This window comes from Colossoma macropomum, unplaced genomic scaffold (genome assembly GCF_904425465.1).
Source record: "Colossoma macropomum unplaced genomic scaffold, Colossoma_macropomum, whole genome shotgun sequence".
Classification (NCBI taxonomy): Eukaryota; Metazoa; Chordata; class Actinopteri; order Characiformes; family Serrasalmidae; genus Colossoma; species Colossoma macropomum.
This window is the reverse complement of record NW_023494788.1, coordinates 10,385,028-10,408,424: the sequence shown is the minus strand read 5'-3', so window position 1 is coordinate 10,408,424 and position 23,397 is coordinate 10,385,028. Positions and strand designations below refer to the sequence as shown.

The 23,397-nt window shown below is 38.3% G+C and overlaps 1 protein-coding gene across 1 annotated transcript in view; it reads left to right on the top strand.

Annotated features, from left to right (window-relative positions):
* Positions 1 to 23,397, top strand: part of celsr1b (cadherin EGF LAG seven-pass G-type receptor 1b) — an 81,737-nt gene that overhangs the window by 24,079 nt on the left and 34,261 nt on the right. The window contains 4 exon segments of the mRNA XM_036568344.1: positions 4,326 to 4,548; positions 6,540 to 6,655; positions 9,554 to 9,642; positions 20,948 to 21,105. Of these exon segments, the coding sequence (XP_036424237.1) occupies positions 4,326 to 4,548; positions 6,540 to 6,655; positions 9,554 to 9,642; positions 20,948 to 21,105 (586 nt within the window).

Sequence of the window (23,397 nt, the reverse complement as noted above, 5' to 3'; positions counted from 1 at the left end):
AGAATGTGTATCCATAGCATATGTTCTTCACGGCCATAAAATCAGGTCACAATGTATTTTTCTTCATAAATTTATAAATTTTGATAAATATTAAGTTAATAGTTAATGAAACCACAAATTTGATTTCTCATGACAAGGTAATGCCCCTTTGCATACAATGTCCTTGAGGTGGAAGCTTTAGCTAGCTTAGCTTAGTTACAAAACAGGGTAACATCTTATTTGTGCACTTTAGATGTTTTGTAGATACTTAACTTACCTAAAATGCACATTCAACTTAATTTCTATTAAATTCACCTTAATTTTTCCTAAACCTAACCATAACCCTAGCCCTAACCTCAACTCAATTTAGCCTTTACTCTAACCTAAAACCCAACTCTAACCCTCCACAAGTCGTAGACCTAATCTTGATTCAAATTTTAACCCTATGACCTTCTTACCAGATAATTTGTGAACAATTTGAATGTCTTTAAATAATTAAAATAACTATCCAAATAAAGTGAGACCGAAACAGCGCTAAATTTCCCTAGTTGGTAACAGTAGCAGTCATTGTGTTAAAGCTACACTATGTAAGTTAAGGGGATTTGGAGACATCTTTGGTGGAAATTTTGTAATGTTGGTTTTGCTTCGGACCCCCGCGAGCGGATGAATCTAATGATTGCGAGATCATTGAAAAAGTATTCAAAGAGAACTTTGGTGAGAGATGTTTTTTCCTAAGATATAAGTATAAATGATCTGCTATTGTCATCATATCTTCATCACTATAATGTTGATTTTGCTTTTAAGACATAAACATTAGGATGTGGTGTGTTCCAAAGGACTCACGCAAAATCTGACTCGACATCTCTGACTTTTGAATTCAGAATTTCAGGCTGTGCAGGGCGACTCGGAGCACACACCATATTTCTGAATGCTCTTTTCTCCTGAAGAATTTTTTTTTTACAGTTTTAACATAAAAAAAAAATTTTTACAGAGTGCAGCTTTAAATGAAATGAACATGCTCTTAGGATAGAAACAGTGAAGATGTTTTTGTGAAGAAATTTACTTAATAGGCGTATTTATAAAAAAATAGCAACGCATAAAACACTATGTTCAGTGATTGCGCATTAAAATGCCTGGCAAATACTCATGTTAGACTACTACAAACATTCAAAGTGCAATGTTAAAACTAGTAGATTACTGGCATTAAAGGCAATGTCAGTTTATAATAAAAAGCCAATAAAGTGCCTGTTGCTTGATCTTACAACATATATAAGCGAATGTTGCAGTAGAAGCTTTTACTGACACATACCCACACACACACACACTCAGGGAACAAAATAACAATTTCCAGTAAAGCTACACTGCAGCATGAATGACCTCTTATCTTGCACCTGGATTTTCTCTCATCGAACATTATCTTAAATTTGATCAACATACCTTTTGCCAAATAACAAAATCCTCGGAGACTCACAGAAGAACAAAAACTGCAATGATGTAATCTCAGCCAGCATCACCCTCCATTAGCAAGCTGTCATCACTTTTTTAGAGATTTCAGCTTCCAGAATGGTTCAGTTGGTGTCTGGCAGGTGTCCTCCAGACCACCAGGGTGCTCCCATTGTCCCTGTGCCTTTGGGCTGTGGGCTGGTTTGGTTAGATTAAGAGCAGAGGTTAGTCCGGGTCACTGAACACAGTGGTGAATGTAGTGTGTTTGGACGCCCTGAGGGTAGAAAAATATGACGCTGCGTTTGGATGAACCCTCAGTGTAAGCAGCACTGTAGCCTATTGTATAGACCACCACGCAACGTATTTTTGACAGTGGGGGCCAAGCACACACACTCACCACCACCATTATCACCAACTACAGTACTGTGCAAAAGTCAGAGACCACCTTCTATTCACTGAATTTCAAGTCAAAATGGTCATTTATTTTTCAGCGTCAGGAAAAAAAAGCCATCAGATAACAGTATTTAGTGGAAAATTACACAGAAGCATCAACAACTATAATATGTTTTTTTTCACTGTTTAGTGTGTCCGCTCTTTGCATTCTTTAGTGTGTCCATTCTTTCCTTCAGGTCTTTTTCAGTTTGCTTTCAGTTTTTCAAAGAAATATGCAGGTATATTTTCCAGCTTCAAGTTCAGTCTTAGAAGTTGAAGCAAAATGAATAGCTTAATGGTCATTTTGAATTGAAATTAATGAAATGAAAGGGTTGTAAGATCTAAGTTTGTCCTTCAGTGCTGGTCATCGCTGTCAGTCGCCTCTTTGGCTTGCTTGAGAAACCATCATCATTTGACGTCACTTTACAGTACTTCATTCTTTTGTTTTGTAGCTGTCACTCATTGTAGCCTATGTTGCTACTGAGATGACATAGGACGTGTTTAACCTGCTCCCAGAAATGTATAGTTTTCCATGACTGAGACAGCAACCTGATTGGTTAATTTCAAAAAGCACAAGATTAAACAAGTTAATCATAGTGAAGTAGACATCAACTGAAGTCAACTTTTATTGCTTTGACTGTAATATAAGTAAGTAGACCTAGTACACTGAAAAAGTGTTACATTGACTTTAAATGATTCAGCTGTCAACATCTTTTGTGCATGAATAAAGGTTAACACAGTTTTGTCTGCAGTTACTGAAATTAAATATTTGTGTTGATGTATTATATTTTCTTCACATGGAAATGAAGTTCACGTTGGAAGAAAGTGAAATTAAATGTGTTTCTTTTTGTATTGTAGACTTATAAGTCTATTCATTAATCATATATTTTTGGGGCTCCTGAGTGGTGCAACTGTTTAAGTGTTGGCCATACTATCATTAGATGGTAAGTTCAGTCCCTAGTGATGCGAGTATTATCGGACCTCTCTCTCCTCCATCACTCAGTGCGCTGCTAGTTAACATAGGCATCTGTTAGCTGACGTAACAGAGTTGGCAGTCACGGTAAAATGTCCACTCACAACTTCGACTTGCCACAACCTGTTCATTTCAGTGGAGATCTGCCACATCAAGTGGCATGATGGTTTGTAGCGTGATGAAATCTAACTCGCTGTGCAGAGAGTTCAGTACATTTCAACCTTATGCAAAGGAATGCTTTGTGATTAGCCCATCAGGCAAGTGTAGACCAGTCTTCATCATGAACTGCAAACAAAATGTAAAAAATATCTGGTTTTATACAGACGTGGTGACAAACAAGATTTGGTTAACTTTTTCATCGCAAATTTTAAACCATACTGTGCTCGAAGTTTACTTGCTAAGGTAGCTAGGTTGCTAGTGAGGTTGAGTGAGCTTACTTTCTACCTTGGACGACGGTGATACATTCTGAAATTTATAAAAGCATGAAAAGCATTAGTCAGTATTTTATTCTAATTGTTAGCTTCTCTATTGCATTAAAATTAAGAAATTGCCATCATTTCCACAACACCAGCGGTGAACAGAGGGATCGAGCATGACAGAATGCAGCAAGAAAACTGTTAGTGTTCTCCTCCAAGCGTGTTTAGCTGTCCAGTGGCGTTGTGTTAGCAGCACTTTGAAAAGATGATGTGGTGCTTCAAATGTCTTGGAGGAAGCACAGCCCTGCTAGCCAGCTAGCCATTACCCTCCCACCTTGGTAGCATTGTATGATAGGATAAAGATCTAGCTAGAGGGTGGAATAGGACTTAGGACAACAGAAAGGGTAGGACAAAATTCATGTAAAAATTAAATGCTTTGGTGGTTGGAGGCAGAGCTACCGCTAGAGCCAGGTCATGTATGTAAGGCCTCCTCCGCTGATTACAGACAGGTGTGACTGATTTGGGCAGGAACCAGCACACTTTAAAAACTGAGCCTCTCCAAGCCAGTGAAAGAGAGGACTTTGGAGAGAGCAGGCCATATTTTTAGTTTCGTTTTGGTTTTGTTTTCTCATTTTTTGCATCCGCGGTTTTGCCTCTGTATGTTTTCCTTGGGGTTCTCCTTAGCCAGCGTGGCTCATCCCTTCCCTTTGCCACAAAGCATGGGATGGATCTGCATTTAGCGATTGGCTAATGGATGTTCTTTGGCCCACATTAAAATAATAGTTTGGCCTGTTGTGCTTGTCCTGTAGGCCTGTAGTAAAAAATGATATTTCGTTGTCATTTAGACAAAGGAATTTGCTGTGTGTGGGGGCTTGTAAACAAATTAATGAACATTGCTGATGTTAAGATGTCTTACAACTGATTTATTATTTCCATTAAGTGTCTTCACATTTGCCAAGCTCTTTATTATTAATGTGCATATTTGAACTGTGTCTTGTATATCCGGGCGCCCTAGTGTATTTTGGCCCAGACTGAGGAATCCTAATGTGTCGGCTCATTTTGTCCTGCTGTTTCCATTCCAGGAGAGCACTGTGAGGTGAATGCTCGCTCTGGCCGCTGCGTGTCCGGAGTGTGTAAGAACGGGGGGCGCTGTGTTGACCTGTTGGTTGGGGGGTTTTTGTGCCAGTGTCCAGAGGGAGAGTTTGAGAAGCCCTATTGCCAGATGACCACACGCAGCTTCCCTGGACATGCCTTCATCACCTTCAGGGGCCTCAGACAGAGGTTCCACTTTACACTGTCTTTCATGTGAGTACTGCTGTGGGTTGTTACATCCAGCTAATTGTCACTATCACTGCTCCCTCTCTGTGGAAAACCCAGACTCTTGTGTCACATCGTTTGTCCAGATAGACTGAAAATTATGGTAATTCCTGATATCTGTGTTTACTGTATGTGCACGTGTTTCAATGTCAGAATAACAGTACATTAAGGGTCACAAATGAATCATTTATGTTTTTAATAAGTCATCTATTATCTATAATTCAAATGTTAAATAGCTATTAGTAGTAGTACTTATGAATTATTAATGTCAGTTAAGCTAAGGATCTGTTAATTACTCTACTAATTTATATCTACATTTATTTCCCCATTGTGCAGGCTTGTAGGGAAGGCAGTCATGGGGAGGAAAGCATTCAGCTATAGATCAGTAGCTAAATTAAGAGATCATTAACTTAATTAGTAGGATTAGCGCGAAAGTGCTTGCAAATTACGCTACTTTCTCATATGAGGAAGTGCACTCAGTTTATTGCCATTGTAATTACCTGCAGTTAGTACACAGTTAATGGATATTCAAACTACTAAACTATACTAATCATTTAACAGTGTGCTTAAATAATTTGAAGGTACTATTGTTAAATATTATTTATTACTTAGTAGTAACTAATACTCAATGACATAATACATTATTTATTTAAGACCCTTAATGCACACTACTGTTCAAAAATTTGGGATCACTTAGCACACCATTGTTTGTTATTTTTTATACAATAATAACTTGTGAAGATTCAAATGTTATAAACACTAAATGTTAAAGCACCAGACTTGCATATTAAAATATTGTTATACATTTATCTGCAACTTAATTGGCTTAATATTATTAAAAAACAGTGATTCCTCACTTTTGAATGGCAGCATAAATTGTTACTCATTGTTAGCACTGCTAGGGCGCAAAAGGATTTTTCATGTTTAAATGCTTGTGTGAAGACCACTGCAGTACTTTTAAAACTCAACATATCCTAGAGAGTTATGATAATATATCAGGCTGGGTTTACACATTGAAACTTTCATAAAACCTTAGTTGCTTGAAACTTACATGAAAATAAATTGCACTTGAGTTGTAAACTGTCCTGCAAGCTACTTGACTTGCAAGTGCTTCAACTTTGTGAATCGATATTAATGGAACAGTTAAGTTGCATGGAAATTATGTTGCATGCAACTCACAACATGCAATTAGTTGCATGAAAGTTTCACCGTGTAAAGGCTACTTTAATGCTATCTAATAGCTTTTTAAAGCTTAAACAGCTTAAAGATTCAGCCACTCTGCAGAAATGCCCCTTATGAACAAATGTACCATGCTCGACCACTTCTATTGACGTTGGGGTCATAGTGCAGTGCAGTTTCAGCTGAAGCCTCACCACCTCCCTCCACTTTCCCACTGGTTTTGTATCACGCCCCCTAAGGTGTAAATGATAGAAAAAAAGACACACCAAACTTTACGTGTTCCCATCAGTCATCTCCATGGCATACATGCAAACAGGACGTAGCATGCGGCGGGGATCTTTGTTCCGACTTCCTGTCAGTCTGCCCTCGTGCCATGTGCTATCTGACACCTCTCCCTATCTGCCTCCCCTGCTAACTGAGTTGCTGCTGGTTGGCAAACACCTGTGGGTCAGGTTTCCCCCAAAGACTTCTCCATCCATTCCCTCCTCATTACCGTAATTGTGTGCTTTGTTCTCCTCGCGTTTTTATCTTTCTCTCACTTCCTTTTCCCCTTCCCTCTCTCCTCCCTCCCTCAAGCCCATTCTATGTGTTTGTAAACCATTCAAAATGCTGTTGGTGGTGTTTAGAGAATTGTGTTTGGTCTTTCCCTTCAATGATTATGCAATAGAAAGATTCTGATGAAACAGATTTAGTGATTCCCTGAAAAATATACCATGATTCTGTATTATGTGAGAAATCATTTGTGTCTATGAAAATAATGAAAGTAATACCAGCCATATCTTACATCTGTTGTCTTACAGGTTTGCCACTAGAGAGAGGAATGCACTCTTACTTTATAATGGCAGATTCAACGAAAAGCATGACTTCATCGCTGTGGAGATTGTGGAGGAGCAGATCCAACTCACCTTTTCTGCTGGTGAGTGATTATGAGTTTCTGAGTGTGTCAGTGTCTATACAAACATAGTTAACTCATCCAGAACCTGTGTTATTTCTATGAGCTACATTTGAATGAAAAGTAATTAACCCATAGCGTACTAAGCTATTTGTGCCAGTTTCGGGCACTAATTGGAAGCATGTTATGTACAAAACTGCTGCATGAGCCTAACTGCACAGATCATGGGCTGTGTTCATGGTAAAAGGCAAAATGTGCTGCTCTTCCTCATGCATGTGCATTTGCAGGAAGGTGACACAAACAGTGGGAGCAATGTGCAAGAAGTGAGTGGAGATATTACATGTGGTACTGATCAACTTGCAGCTGCCGGTTTTTTGCTCCGCCTGCTAAAATCAGATGTAAATGTGCGTCAGGGTCTCAAAAGAAGTGACTTCTTTTAGCAATGACAGCAGACAGTGATTAATTGGAGTAAAAGGCCTCAAGCACATGCTGAGGAATAACACTGTTTTAACTCTCGGGACCAGATGCATGTATGCGTGTGCAAAATATGATGTGATGCAGCTTTAATATGCAGGCGCAGTCTGTGTTATAATTTGACTGTTTTTTAGCCGGAGTAAAATAACTCACCTGTAGAATATTTTAGTGGGAAGCAACTTTATTTATTAGCAGTGCTCCGTCTTCATCACTGAACTTATTTGTTGACGGCTCCATTATTTTACTGCCTCTTTTAAACCCTGAGCCTCACAGTTGAGGAATTAGTGAGTGGGGCGGTGCAGTGAACATGATAAACTGTAGTCTAATGCTGAATATGTACTTTCCTACCTCAAGTGTTCCACTCTGGAAATGAACACATAAAAATTATAGACAACAGTTTGATTTTATACAGTGGAAATTGACTGTTGACTCTAAATTCTCAAGTTAACGTTAATGCACATAGTGCGTTAGATTAAAACAGCAAGATGGTTATGGTTATGGTTAGGGTAAACAGAATTAAATTAAATATTTTGATGTGTTTTCTACTCTTTTCTGGAAAAAACAGCACGTAAGTTGAGAAGCCACTCCCATCTCTGTTATTTATACCAAGATCTCTTATGAATCAGTAATAAACACTTCAGAAGTCCTGTGACGACTGTCATCACCCTACCTCTCCATGGAGAACTAATCCTGTCCAAATAGAACTTACATATTGTTCTGTAGCTACATTGATTGCAATGCAAACTGTCTGAGTTACTTCATAGAAGTGGGTAATAAGTGTTTGGATCTGCTGGCCATTTAAGGGGTTAATGTGATACCCAGGGTTCATTAGATTCAAATCAAAAGCTCTAAAATCCTGCTGTAAAGTTGGAGGGAATCTACGCAGGCACACAGAGTGGAGTATTTTCCCTCGTTTTTATGAGTGCCTTGGCTCCAAAAGTTAGCACATATCTGTGTGTGTGGGCCTCGTGCCAAAGGAAGCAGCTGGCCAAAGAGCACTGAAACACACATCCTCTATCTACCTGTCCTTTTGTTTTTCTAACCCTTTCACTCCGGCCCTCCTGGGTTGGCGTTTAGTCAACATGCCTCCGAATGCTCCTCCTGTCTCTTTAACACTGAGACTTGTTTCCAAAGGAAAAGGAACAGTGGAATGTGTCACCACACTGTCCTTGAGTGTAAATAGGTGAATTCCATGCATCTTACATGTGTTAACGGTCAGCCGTGGACAGTAGCGCACAGTTATAGGCACTGAAAGGTATTTCCTTGAAAAAACATCATCTTACGGTCTAGACATGAAGGAATTTTAACAACATTGTGATTCTGGTGAATGATGAACCCAGAAAAGCCAAAGGTCAAGCCCCTTCCACGATCACTGCTCAAGATAATGATGTAGGATAGAGAAGAAAACATCAGAGCAGACATTACAGTGTGTGGATGGGACTTGATTAAGGAGTTTTCATAATGGGAGGTCCAAGACTGTCATTATCTCCTCTATAATGATTCACTTAGTGAGTCCACTGAACTAGAAGAGTGCCGTCAATATTATGATACTCCCAGTGAGTTCCGCTGTTTGCCACTGAACTATTTTATTGGTTTGGCAAGCACTGTGACTTCAGCAGCTTAAAAGACTTTCCTGTGAAGCACTGTCAGATTTATTGGAAGTTATTTTGGTAGCACTTCATTATACCCAGTTTTGGCAGTAGTATGTCGCCCAGGTTATTCTATTAATAATCTGTAATACCTTTGCATTAGGCCTGCAAGTATCCAAACTAGAGGGCAAACTAGAGAGCTAGAGGGCATTGTACAGTACTGTGCACCCTGTCACTGATTGAATTTCCTGTCAAATCGGCCATTAAGTACAAATTAGTAGTAAGGAAACGTTTGAAATTTACAGAGAAGCCTCAACTGCTAAATATAATATTAGTTTTTTTAGTATTTAGTGTTTCCACCATTTGCCTTTATTACAGCTTCCGTTCTTTTTGAGAAACTTGCTCACTTTCTTTTTCGAAGAAATCTGTAGGGATATTTTTCCACACCTCCTAAGTTCAGTCGTAGATGTTAGTTGGATTTTCTTCGTCTCACAGTCTAAGTAATCCCAAACACATTCAGTGATGTTGAGGCCTGGACACTGGGGTGGTCAGTCCATTGTTCTGAGAACATCAGCACCTTCTTTCTGAAATGGCAACCTTATAGAAAGAAAAAAAGTCCTTTAATCTATGTTAGTGTCATTTTACATAAAGTAATGTTGAATCATGTTTATTGTTCATCATGAAATGCTCTTATAATGTACAATGGGTGGATGACATTTTAAAATGATGTTAAAAAAGAGGGAAAAACAAAATGTAGTTATGAGTTTTGATATGATAGTAACAATATGTTCCACTGTCTTCTAAAATCTAATTAAAACCATTTTCCCCCGAGTACTCACCTGCCCTCTTTTCCCTGCAGGAGAGAGTAAGACCACCGTATCACCATTCATAGCTGCTGGAGTGAGTGATGGACAGTGGCACACGGTGTGGCTGCACTACTACAACAAGGTAAAAAGCATCAAATGTACACCAATTCTGTTATTATTCATTGGACACAGCAATGCCATTCAAATTAGAGCTGTATGAAATGAACAAAATAGCATATTGTGGTTGTGTTGCTAGATACTGAGCATGTAACACATCCTGCAATGTACAGTACAAAAAGTCTAACCACCAAAGTAAAAAGCCATTTATCATAGCTGTGTGTTTTTATCTGTAAAAACACTAGATTACATTAGACTAAACACAAATAAACATAAATGCAGTAAAAAGTAACATGAATCCTTGTTTTCAAAAAGTAGTCCATATCCTATGAGCTGGTTGAAGAATGTAGGTTCCGGATTTCTCTATTATGCCTCCAACTTTTGCATAGTTTGTTTAAATCCACCACTAGTGCCTGTAGGCCCATATCATGGAAAACTGAATTTTTCATTCTTAAAATAGTTTGATGTACTATGTAAACACTGTTTCTAAATGTGCCCTTCACTCTCCAGTCCATTCAGTTCATGTATGGAAGCTAACTTTCAAAAACAGCCCAATTTGGTGCTTTTAAAATGCCACAAAAACCAACACTTTTACTTACATCCACCTGTTCAGACGCTGCCCAGTCAAGCTAAAACTTTACCAGACTGCTTTTTGAATAAGCAGCCAATCAGAACAGAGCTTTACAAAAATCTGATTAATTCTAAGGGATAAAGAGAGGCTGGAAAATAAATGTATAATAAGTGTTAAATTAACTATAGCTGTGTAAAATGAAATTATGTAAATGGAAAACTAATTATGAGTGTTTTTGGTAAACAAAACAATGCACATAAAACAATGCAAATATTATAAGTGGACCTCAGGGGAAAAAATAATAATCTAAGAAAAATGTAGGATATGGCCCCTTTAATAACTTATCGATTAGCCATACTAAGTATTGAATGAAAACTACAAATAATTCTGGGCCGCCACAAGCAGGAGATCGGAAATGGTTAAGCGAACACATTGACATATAGTCAATGCTTACTGTAGTAAAATTATTTGTATTTATTTCAATATTAGTGTTTTTGTTTCTCTCTTTATGGGATGTGGTTAAAGATTGGCCTGCGTTATTCAGCGATGTTAGTATTTCAGTGGCCAATATCATGACAACGATTAACAAACAATGTCATGCAGTCCTGTTTCAAATAACCATCATTCAGCCTAGGAGAGGTTTTATAAAATTGTAAGCCAGTACTTGTAACAGCATAAATAGTCTTGAAAATCACCATGGTTTCAATGGAGAGATGGACACTTATTTACTTGTAAGCCATTGGATAAGCTCATAGTCTTACAGGAGAATGCATGTTTCCACTCTAGAGTAGTGTATGAAAGAAGAACATGTGATCTTTGCTGCATTGCTCAAAAGATAGAGCTTGTCTTTCTCTTCCTTTGATCCTGCTCTGTCTTAAGGCCCTCAGATTACACATACAAGAAGTGAACAGCCCAGTCCATGCGTTCAGAGTTCGTGTAATGCATCATGTGTCATGTTTCATAGCTGTGAGCTAGTGAAAAAGTCTTTTGTTAGACCATAGGCTTATTTTACTTTTTGAACCTTTTCTACATGACGTTACATTACAGTAATGACTTCTTCTCATCAAGATTTACTTTCATTTATTGCATGTTTTTCTCATAATACTAGCTGTTAGATTATAATTTAGAGGTTTTCATATTTAGCTCTAAAATCATGTTTGTTTCAAAACAAGTGCACCTTTGCAAATGCAGAATGTCAGGAGGGGAGATTTTAGAGGTTTAATGGGCCTTTTGTCCAGTGAATTAGAGGCCATGAATGAAAAAGTAGGACAGTGAAGCCTCGAGAGCTGTCATCTGTCAAACATAATCAAAAACCGGTTCCTTTACAGCTGAAAACTATTACTGAACAGGGTCTAGGAAATGTTGTCTCTTTAGGAAGCAAAGTGGTGAAGATTGCAGGGATTTTTGAGGACAGTGAAAAGGGAAACTCAGACTGGGCCTTTAGACATCAGTGTTCGGAAGAAGTTGCTGGATATGGCCAGCACCCATAAACCCATAAACTTCCCATTACCAGTTTCAAAAACAGCACTTCTGGATAACAGTGTTGGAGTTGTTGCTCAAGACAAAAGTAATACAATTACTACAATTACTTATTATTTCTCTACATAACTGAAAAAACTCCTGAAAAAATAATCTCACTACTTGTTACTTTACTTCTAAGTTACTCTATAAAACTCAAACAAATCTGTAATTAGAAAGTTCAGAAGAAAACCCAATAGGCCTTTCAGTACTTTCTTTAGAAAAAAGAAACGTCCAATCACAGTAAATATCATTTAAAAGGCAGGTCATTATCCCTGCCTGCTTTTGCTCTGAACAAGACATAGTCAGTTATGCTTTGTTAGAATTATGAATGGCTTATCCTATTTGAAAACCTAGAAACTAGCTGGTACAAAACATGAATATAACATAAAGTCAACTGAGCAGTTTCTGAGCAGAGCTGTTTCTGAGTCGGACCTGTGTAGGTGAGGGTGAATCTCTCTCTTTAATACAACAATGTTTTTATCAGTTTCATATTAGCAGGATTAGATTGACTTTAGGGAGTTGTCGCGCTGCTTTCACAGCCAAAGTTGCGTAGTCAGCTGACACAGGTATCAAATTACAGCTGTATATAATATATATATATATATACAAAATGTATATATATACAAAATGTATGTTATGCAATTAATGTTGTTCTCTGAGAGACATTTGAGTAACGCAGTGTAACACGTTTCTTATTAAGTTGGTAACTGTAATGTGATAACAAGACTTTAAACTGCAATGTGTTGCAATATTAAGAAAAGTCATTTTCTGCTGTAGTTATTTTGTGCCACATCACCTGCAACACTTCTGACTAGCCAGCCTAAAAGGTCGGCTTCTACTACAACCTGTTAATCAGACACAAAAATCACATACTTACAGTGGTGGTTATACTTTATCTGTGCTGCTTATGGGTGAAAAAATACACCTGAAGGTGCCATACAACTGCAATTTTAGAATTCATTATAATAATATTACATTTTTAGGCTGAAATAAAAATATCAGGATATTTTCAAACATAAAAGTCCAGAAAAGCTTATTTTTAATGTCAGTTGTCCACTATGATTTAAATTCTTCCAGTAATGTTTGTGTATTCAGTGTATTTTTTTAAAGAAATTTGAATTGTAATCAAATTTGAGATGTCATGCATCAAATTGCTTCCTAAAGAGTTTAAAGAATTAAACTGGAGATCAGAAATGTAATGCTGCTACTTAGTGTGATGATGATGAGCAGAGAACGACACTGAAAGAACTTTGGAATGAAATATGTGTCCTGTAGGGGATGACCATCAGTAACTATACGCTGTATGCTCTTTTTATCTTTTTGACCTTGGTCTCTTAAAGACTAGCCTGGCTAATATGGTAGTACAGCAAGCTGTGATCTAGTGATCTGTAAGACTGCACTGCATTAATAACCTGGTGGGATCTTTTTGCCTATGTTTAGTTTGATTAGAATGATTTGTTCTTTCTATACTGAGAAATGTTCATGCCTGAGAACAGCTGGTGCTAACAGTAGAGCTAAAAATGCTGTTCATCATGTGTAGAGATACTGAGGTATAATGGATATTGGTGGAATTGTACTGGTTGCCCATTAGTAATATTTTAACTTGATCTATAACCAGGATATTTGGAATGTCTAGCTTTGGCCAAATCACATTATGTCAACTGGTGGTAAAGCAAATAGCCTACAAAGCTGAAAAAGAAAACAGTCCTTGAACAAACAGCTCTAGCTGTGTCAGTAGTGCCCCTTTTTTTTATTGTGTTTATTGTGGGCGAGGTTCTCTCCCTGAACCCCCTCAGCCTCATCGCCCAAGTTTGGGTTTAACCCCAGCGGTGATGCAGACAATGGTGACCCCCTGCTGAGTTAATCTGGGGTACAATGAGGCGCTTGGGTCCCTGAAAGAGCCAGATGGCACAAATTTCTTCTGTCACACTTACACGTATACATACCCAGCGCTGTTGATCACACAGTGCTCACCAAACCTGTAGTATTTAAATGTTTAATTCATAAAGATGTGGATTGTGCTGTCTCAGAGCACTGCTCTACCATATGGTAAAAAGAGAGATTTGGTGTTACACATGCAGTAATGCTGGAAGGAAAAGTTTTTGGAATATTATGATTATTATTATTACAGTGATATTCAGATTAATCTTCCATGTCTTAACTGGGCTCAGTTCACCACCATTTGACACCATTTACTCTTTTAAGCTCAGTTGAGCTGTTATTTTACCTTTTGTCTACCTTCATCTTTGCCTGTCTTTGAATATACTGTAGAATGTTTGTACAGAGTTTTACACACAAACAGAAGTGAACTACTCTGTCATTCATTAACTACAGACATTATGGCCAAAGAATTTTAGTCTGTGTTTTCAGCAGGTTTGATTCTCTTCTCAGCTCAATCTCATAGATAGATAGATAGATAGATAGATAGATAGATAGCATAATGAAGTGTAAAGTCAAAGGAAGAAAGTGAAAAGGGAGACGTTTTCAAAAAATTACTAGAAGATACAGAGAAAGTGGGAGTCCTCACAACCGTGCAAGACATGATTGACCACTAAAACTGTCCCCATCAGATGAACAGCACATAAAGCTTTCATCTTTGAGAGAGAGGAGAAAACCAAGCTCTACTCTTGCTTCAGATCTGAAAAAATCCACAGGTATTTCTGTCCATCCTTCCACTGTGAGAAGAAAACTAAAGGCTATGAGTCTAAAATGATGTCAAGAAGCCCTTACTGAGAAAACAAAACCAGACAAAAAAGAAGAAAAATTGCACTAGAACACTGAGAACTGAGATGTGGAGTCCAGATTGCAACATCACTGAATGTGTTTGGGATTACTTGGATTGTGTGGATTGTGAGAAACCAACTTCTAAGACTGAATTTTGAAGGTGTAGAAAAAAGTCCCTAGAAGTTTCTTTGGAAAACTGCAAGCAAGTGTCCTGAAAAGAACGGAAGCTGTAATAAAGTCAAAGATTGGACACAGTAAATACTGAAAAAACTGATATTATGTTTAGTTATTGAGGCTTCTGTGTAATTTTCTGTTGAATATATGTTTCTGCATTTTTCCTGACACTAAAAATGAATAACTTGTACTTAATGGCTGTTTGACTGAGGACTAAATATATGAAGGATGATGTCTGCCTTTTGCACAGTGCTGAGAGTTAGATATATAGACAGACAGACAGACAGATAGGTCCTAAATACATCAACGTTCCTAATCTTATCTGGTATTTGTTTATCAGGCTCATTTATCAGAAGATTTTGAAAACATTTTTTATGTATGGTTTTATGTATTTATAAATTTAGCAAGTTCAACATGATTTAATCCACATTTGCCTGTGAGCGGTAGCTGATGGGGTGGTTTTAGGAGTGCTGTAGAGGAAAACTCATGTTTGTCTCCAGGGATCATAATTAGGCCATTGTTTTGAGGCACTGAATGATATGATGAGTTATGAGGTTGAAGGTTAAAAGCTCACTGGTGACTGCATCTGTGTTCCTGTGGGTACTGAGCTTTCAGTAAGTTCATATTTTTTATGGGAAAGGGAATTGAGGGAATGCAGAGCAGGTAAACAAGAATGCAGAATCATCATCAAGGCATTCGGGTGGAATGAGCAGCAAGCGGAGCTCCGTATTGTGGCTCAGTTAGTGAGAATTGGGTTCTAGCCAGTAACGGATTAAGTTACAGCACCCTGGTTTGACCCTGTGAACAGAACTGAAACAGTACAGCATGAAGCTGAAGGTTTACTTTTCTGTTGTGTCATCTGTTTCCAGTCTCATGCTTGTTCAAACAGTGTGTCTCTTCATATAGTTTGATTTTGTTTAACACTGCGCTTGTGTTCACCTTGGTCAAACACACACACATACACACACAATCTCACCTACACACTCTTTTCAGATTGCAGTGACAGTTGTTAACAGCACGGCATGTGTGGACCTTGATTAGTTGGACGTTTTCCACGCCGCATGCGTCACACTGCAGGAATGCTCCCATTCATGGCTTTCCTTTGGACCAGTGAGCGCGGGCTGCTCACCCCCTCATCATGATTTCAGCTGTTTTCAGTCAGAAACAAACATACAAGAAGAAAAATGGTAGCACAGGGTCTCTGAGGAGAGATTCAAGAGCTTTAAGAACTTGCAGTGTACTTTTATAAGAAAAGGCTGAAGGTAGAACAGCTTCAACTTCATGAGCTTTTAGAGGCACTTCTGAAAAGACAAAGAACAGACAGTTTATGAACTTATGAAAATGTTGTTGCCAATGTTTCTAACATTGAACGTCATATTTCATGATAAGAATGCTAAATGGTATTTGTACAAATGTATCCAGTGAGATTTATTATTATATACATTTGTCATTTGTTCATTTGTTACCACAGAAAAGTTAGAACAACCAGCAATAACAACAGGTTTATATACTGAAACTCAAAATTAATTGAAAACTTAAAAAAGTAAGGCAAGCAAAAGTACTGAAACATTAGTGTCTCTTTTCTTTATTTAGGTCAGTATTTAGTATTTAGGTCAGTGTTTTGTCAGGTGTGTCTCCTCTTGTGAATGACAACTTGAAGTCTTTGAGGTATGGAGTGCATGTGTTTGCAAACTGATGCTCAGCTTGTTGGATGTTTTTTGATGTGTCCTGCATCTTTCCATGACTTTAGTACATTTTTCGCTCTTGATTTTGGAATTTTCAGCATGTCTGTAATCTTTATCATATACATTTTATTACTAAGAGACAATAGTTTTTTGTCAGATTAATTAAACACAATACTAATTTAACTCGTTATACATTTTTTTTTGTTTTTTTTTCCTTAGTTTTCTGACTTGCCCTATCTTTCAGAATGTAACTGAAATTCAGAGTCAGGTGTGTTGGATGGTGAGTGTTGGGTGGTACATTGCAGATCTCCTTTGAACGTGTATGTATTTGGATTGGTGTCTCAACATTTGCTTGGAAGTTATCCCATGGACTTTACTTTTAATGTAAGTCATTGGAACCTCACCTTTTTCCAAGTAATTTTGGGCCATTTCCTTTGTTCCTTTCATCATGAAATTCACACACAATGTAAAGCGCAACAGACATTTTCAAATTATGTCAAAATCTGAAACACAACAAAAATGGAGATACAAGGTTTTGTTCCGAAAGCAGTGATACATACACACAAATTAGATTTAAAAAGCTGCTTATCAGTGTTCATTTGCTCAGAAAAACACCGGAATAAAATAATAATAAAACATTAGAATAAAAAATAATAACAAAAAAAAATATTTCTATAATCGTCTAATACCTGGTTTGGCCAGTCAGTGTTTTTTTTATGTTAGATCATGAGCTCAGGTGATAAAATGTATCAAACCTATGTGATGGCTGGGGGCATCCAGTGGAAATCTGGAAGCAACCTTTATTCTTCAAACTAGCTCAGAAGATGCCCACTACTTCTCTGAAAACAAGAAAGATGAAAGTTTTTAAATAATGAGTAAAGACATTTGCACAGTACTGCATATATATATTTTTTTCTGTGGTTGGTAGTTTGGTTGACAGTTTCTACCCTTACACTGCATCTTCTAAACTCTTCAATCTACAAGCAGTACACAGTTAGTGGGGGGTCATATGTGCAGTATACGTTATTAGTGCAGCGCATTGCGGCCACATCGAGTCACATTTTGCACGTCATGCACGTAGCCTACATCTGGCTCTATATGTCACAACACAGCTCGAGAAGGAGCCGAAGTCTGTCAATAAAGAATGTAAATAGACCTCCTACCTCCTGTGTTATGATGCCTCCTTCACTGTCTGAGCTGCCATTGTGAAAATTGTTGCTTCTTGCTTGTGGTGGGTATTTAACGTTTTAGCAAAATTCTTGTGGTCTGACAGCTAAATCTGTGCATTCTCATTATGTGTAATATCTGATTTGGTTTGATGTCAACAGAAGCACTTAGCATACCTTGATGATTGTATTTCACTTACATCACTGGCCAACAGTGACCCTCTTCCCTCCATAATAAGCTGAACAGCTTCAGTGGAAGGTTGCAGACAAAAAACAGGAGTCAGCTGTACGGCATTCGGTCATTTGGGGATGGTTTATATCACAGAAAAGTAATGGCTGTTTTAAAGGGCCCCACTCGGACCTCTCAGAGGCTCAGAGGAAAGCACTTTTTCCACTGCAAGTCTGGTCCTTTTGCACTCAAGCCCCAGCTGCTCCATGTCTGTCTCTAGCTGAGGGTCCTCAAGAATACAACTGGCCATGTTCTCACTGGGAGGGAAGGATGTAATTGTCCCCCCTCTCTCCCCAATTCAAATCAATGAACCAGTCATTCGTAATATCTACTGGGTTGCATTACTGAGTTGAGCACTTTCCATTGTCCTGTTCCAAGCCTGTTCAGGGGCACTACGATGCCTGCATGTTGGTGGGTGTAGGTAGAAGGAGGCCCCTGGCCTTCCAGTCCATGGTGTTCCTGTTGTGTCGTAATGAGGAGATGCAGAACAGTGAAATCACACTACCATTTCAAAGTTTGGAAGCACTGCTTCAAAGGTTATGATCACTGTTTTGAAGCTGTTTTGTTGCAGATACATGTATAACAGGATTCTAATTCAATGCTAGCTTCAGCTCCAAAGCTTCTTAGGTTTGAAATAAGTCGTAAGAAGTTATATTATATAAATTTTAGAAAATTGCTATAGATGAATCCATAATAACCAAGAATACTGCACAACATTGAGAATAAAGTTGTAATAAAATTAAAGACCAGAATATACATAAATAAATATAATAAATTTAATTTCATGATTGTAACCTTTTAAATTGAACTTTTAGTTGAATAAAAACACATAAAACATCTACCTGGTGCCTATTATATAATACTTCAGTCTGCACTGTACTGTTACTATTGAATAAAATAACAACACTTATTTATATGACCAAACATTTGAACTGTGTATGTGAAAAAAATCTTTACGATCAAGAACACTGTGTACTTTAATGGTGTTGCACACCTTCTAAATGACTTGTCCTGTTTCCATTGAATCACATTTCTGTATAGCGTGAGTGAGCGGTTAGAGATTGGAGAATGATTACTTTTATGTGTTTTCACCTCCCTTTAATGATGGAGTGGTTGCAGATTCCAGTGTCAGCTTGTCCTGTGGTCTACTTCCAGTGCAGTCCTTTACTTTGTTCTACGCTTCTTCTGTCATAACAGCACAGTAATAAGTAAAGAGTTTAGCTTGATACAGATATATACATATGTTGAGTGTAGCTTTTTCAGTGTAGTCAGCTTGAGATGTGTGGTCTGAATGTACGATAAAGACAACAACACAACTCTGCACCCAATTTTGGAAGTTCTTTTCATAACCCAATCTCTGACACATGTCTATCCTGCTCGGACTGAGTTGAGTTATGGACAAATCTGACCGAATCCACCCAAGCTGCAAGAATACAGACATCAAATCATTTCGAGGAAAACAATCAGTCATGGCCTGTTGTGGTTTTATCTGTAACATCTTTCTCAGAAGTTCATAATGTTGATGATTCCTCATTCAAATCTGGATTATTTACCTAAAGCTGACGGTTATCTGTGATAAACCTTGATTTTAGCTACAGTGTTTTAGAATGAAGGAAATAATTTAGGCTTGGGAGGAGGCCATGTCTAAAGCACCTCCTTACAATCGAACATTTTACAAATTTCCATCTCCACCTTCCGATTCCTGTGATGTTTTCACACCCCACCACCTCCCAATCTCCTCCCTGTTCTTCAGTGCTGTTTCTCAGTTCTGTCTGCTCATCAAGGAGGGGATCCTTCTAGCTTAAAGTAGAAGCCCCCAGTCCAAGTTCTCGGAGTTCTCTCCCCTCCCTTCTCATGGTACAACTGTATGTTTAAGGCATGGTCCAAACTGGTAATTAAGCAGTGCTTACCTTCTCACCTACTCAAATGAAAAATAAAATGTGTTTTACTGTGTTGATATTTTTTCCCTTTTTTTTGCTGTATATCTGGTCTCATCTGTTCCTGTTGACACCTGTCCAGGATTTTCCTGGATTGTCCAGGTTGGTTGGTTTGGTTGCCTGTCCAGGAAAAAAGAATTCCATTCCTGGGCACAAAATGTCTGTAAATCCAAGCATTTTCATATGTTAGTATGTTATTATTAAATTTAAACCACTTGTTTTTATCCAGTCAAACCATTTATATACAAAGAATGGGTTTGATGGGTTCAGATTACCCTCAGTGTTGGGACAATTGTTTGGGAAAGGTCCATTGCTGGTGTCATGTTTAGGCAATGGGCAGCACATAACTGAGAAGCTATCCTTAAGATAGCTTAAGAAGAATACTTTAGCTACCTGCTAAATTTGGTAAACAAATCAAGCCACTGATCGAGTGTCCAGGAGTCTTGCAAGGCTAAAGTGGTCACCCTGATTCTGATGCTGCAGGCCAAACAGAGCTAACAGAGCTAAATTAGCATGCCTTCTTAATTCTTGAAAAGGTGCTATTGTAGCTCATTTAGCACAAAAATGGTGGCCCAGAAAGCAAATGATGAAGTGACAGTGTGTGATTTTCACTGCACATTTTTTCTGGTGTAACTCCCCACTTCAGCTCACGTTCGTAGTAGCTAATAGTCTGTACTCTAGCATTGCAACTTGCAAAGTTCACACACAAGGACATGCAAAATGGCCAAAAAAAAAGAAGAAAATTAGATATTGCTGAAAAAAAGGTTGAAAGAGCACAGCCCCACCGCTCTGGGGTGGAGGAAGGGTGTTGTCAAATGATAATGCAGACTTTTGCTGCGTTGTGGAAACCACTCAGGTCTCCAGAGAGTTCTGACACTGAATGACGCTCTCTCTCTCTCTCTCTCTCTCTCTCTCTCTCTCTCTTTGTGGTATATGCTCTTCACCACTGTTTCACTGGCTTAATCCAATTAGACGGCGAGCTGCCAAGGCCACAGCTCTATAGAGTGGTAAACAGACACCTCACGCTGTGTCTGAATGATTAGAAACAAACATGGCCTGTTATCTCCACCCAAACAAAACCCCCACAGCCAGAGCTGTTACGCCTGGAGACATCTCTGGGATTTTCGTGTGAGGATTTAGATCGTTTTGAAAAGATTCTGAAGTCACTGAAATGATCCCCAGCTGTGAAGAGTCTGGGTTTGAAAAGCACTGAAAACTACATTCGAATAACATAAACTGGAAAATGACAGAGTTGCACTGGCTGAATCTCTTTAAGCACCACACACAAAAAACCTCTCATCATTTCCATGTTTTGTACTCTAGCCCAACATCGGACGTCTCGGCCTGCCTCATGGTCCATCAGAGGAGAAGGTTGCCGTGGTTGCTGTGGATGACTGTGATGTTGCCATGGCTGTGCGCTTTGGCGGTCAGGTCGGAAACTACACCTGTGCAGCTCAGGGCACCCAAACAGGCAAGAAGAAGTGAGTGTGAGGCAGATGGTCTCTCTTTGCTATTGTCTTCCTCACTGATGTGAGTAGTATTCAATAAAAGCAATATTTAAGTGAAAAAACAACTGTAAACAAACTCCTTACCCTAAATTTAGCCGATTAGCCTGATGGAACATGTGTTTTCTTCTTCACTTTTACGCTAGACATGTGATGCTAATGTAGCTAACAACACTCCACCAATTGCCACTATGCAAATTGCATAACTAAATCATCATACACCTGAAAGAAACTACATCAAGTTCTTACATAAACTCACTCTAAGGTTTACTGTTATCCAAAAAATCCACACAAGAATGTTTCACAGCTAAAAACAGTACTAGCAACCAGAGATATTCACAAGTAGCTTCATGCCCAAATCGAATATTGAGTCTCTGACATGCGAGTCGAGTCTCAAGTCATTTATAGACTTGTTTATCTCGTTGTTAGTTGCAGGAATTGCATTGTACGAAAGTACACCCCCATTAAAATCTGTCAGGTTCAAAATGGCTTTAAATAACAACCCTTTCATTATGGAAGAAAGCTTCAGTCTGGAGGACAGAACTGAAACACTACATGCAGTAAAAAAGACATTTAAGTAAAAGACGTAAAACGACTTGAAATGGTTGATTAGCCTGTAGTTTGTATAACAGGTGTACTAGCTAACTACCATAATAGCTAATCCAGCTGAAGTTTTAGTAAGTTTTAAAGGAATGTAATCTGGAATTTACTAAAACTAGCTATTAGCTAACAACTTCAGCTAAATTAGCTATTGCGCTAGCCAGCATACTCATTAACCAACTACATACTAGCCAACTGCTTTCCTTCCTTTAAACACCACATTTACTGCATGTAGCACCTTGTTTTGTCTGTCAGACTGAAAGTTTAACGTTAATGAAAAGCTTGATATTTGGATACTGAACCTAACACCCCTGCATGCTGTGGGAGAAAGACATTGCAGTCATGTAAGGCTGGAAATGAAAGGTTTCATTTGTTTTCTTAATTTGGTCATTTTTGTTTGTGTTTTTCATTCTCAGGATGAAATTTCACATTTCTTAAGTCTTGAGACTGTGTCGGGTTGCGTATCAATTAACAGCGAGTCCAAGTTGAGTCACTGCCTCAAGTACCCATATCTGCAGGGTACCATATGAAGCGTGAATTTTGCCTGTACTTTTTTGCCCATTTTTAAATTAAGAGTAGGTCATACAGTGTCAGAAACCACAGAAGAAACTGACATTACTAAAGAAGGAAATTTCAGACAACAAATATGTCGTAGCTGATGGACTGCATTTAAAATAATTCCTCACTAAACTGCTGCTTTAACTCTACGTGCCATTTCACTGAGAAGTCAGCTTAATGAGACATGGATTCTAACATATGCTGTGAGGACTAAAGGTAATAAGCACGTTTACCTATCTTTCTCTCCCAAATGTCAAGTCAAGTCAAGTGGCCTATATGGGTCTATACTGCTTGAATCTAGACACACTAATCTTGTACACTCTCAAGCACATTTTGTCTCTCTTAGGCCCTGAGGTCTGATATTTGGCCTGAACAAGACACTGTGCAGCAGGGCAGAGACATGAGAGCTGGCTTAGGCACGCTAACTGCAGACTGGTGTTGAATAGCTCATCATTACAGGAGATTACAGTGCATTCCCTTGTTCTCCTTTCACTCACGGCCATCTCTCTCTGCTAATCTCTCCGGATCTGCGCTTACTCTTATGCCAATCCAGTTTTATGGACTTCACAGTGCAAACACACTCTGAGCTGATCCAGGTTGAGGTTCATCATTGTTCTTTAATGGTTTCTCGGTTTGACTGAGATCTCATCAGATCAGATATGACTGGGTAAAAACTTTGAAACAGAACAGTAAATGGAAGTCCTTATGCTGTGATTGCCTGCCAACCCAAAGACCTTCAGTGAAGTTTATGAAGCTGCAAGTAGTTTAAGGATCATTCTACTGAATTAGTACAAAGTCAGAGTTTAAAACACATTTGGGACTTTTAATTGACCTGAACTTTAGACTAAAATCCTTTTGCTTTGAATAACCCTGTACCTTAACTATGTTTGTTTTTTTTTAAGCTAATGATTGAACATTTCATTTAGTCACTACCAAAATAGTCATAACACTACTAAAACTTTACAAATGTTTCACTAGTGACTGTGATCATAACTAAAAACGCTAACCAGTACATGACTAGCAAACACAGTTTTAAACAGTTGTACACACATAAAATCATAATATTTTTCACTAAAACTCAAAAACGTTTACTTAATTGCAAAAATATGT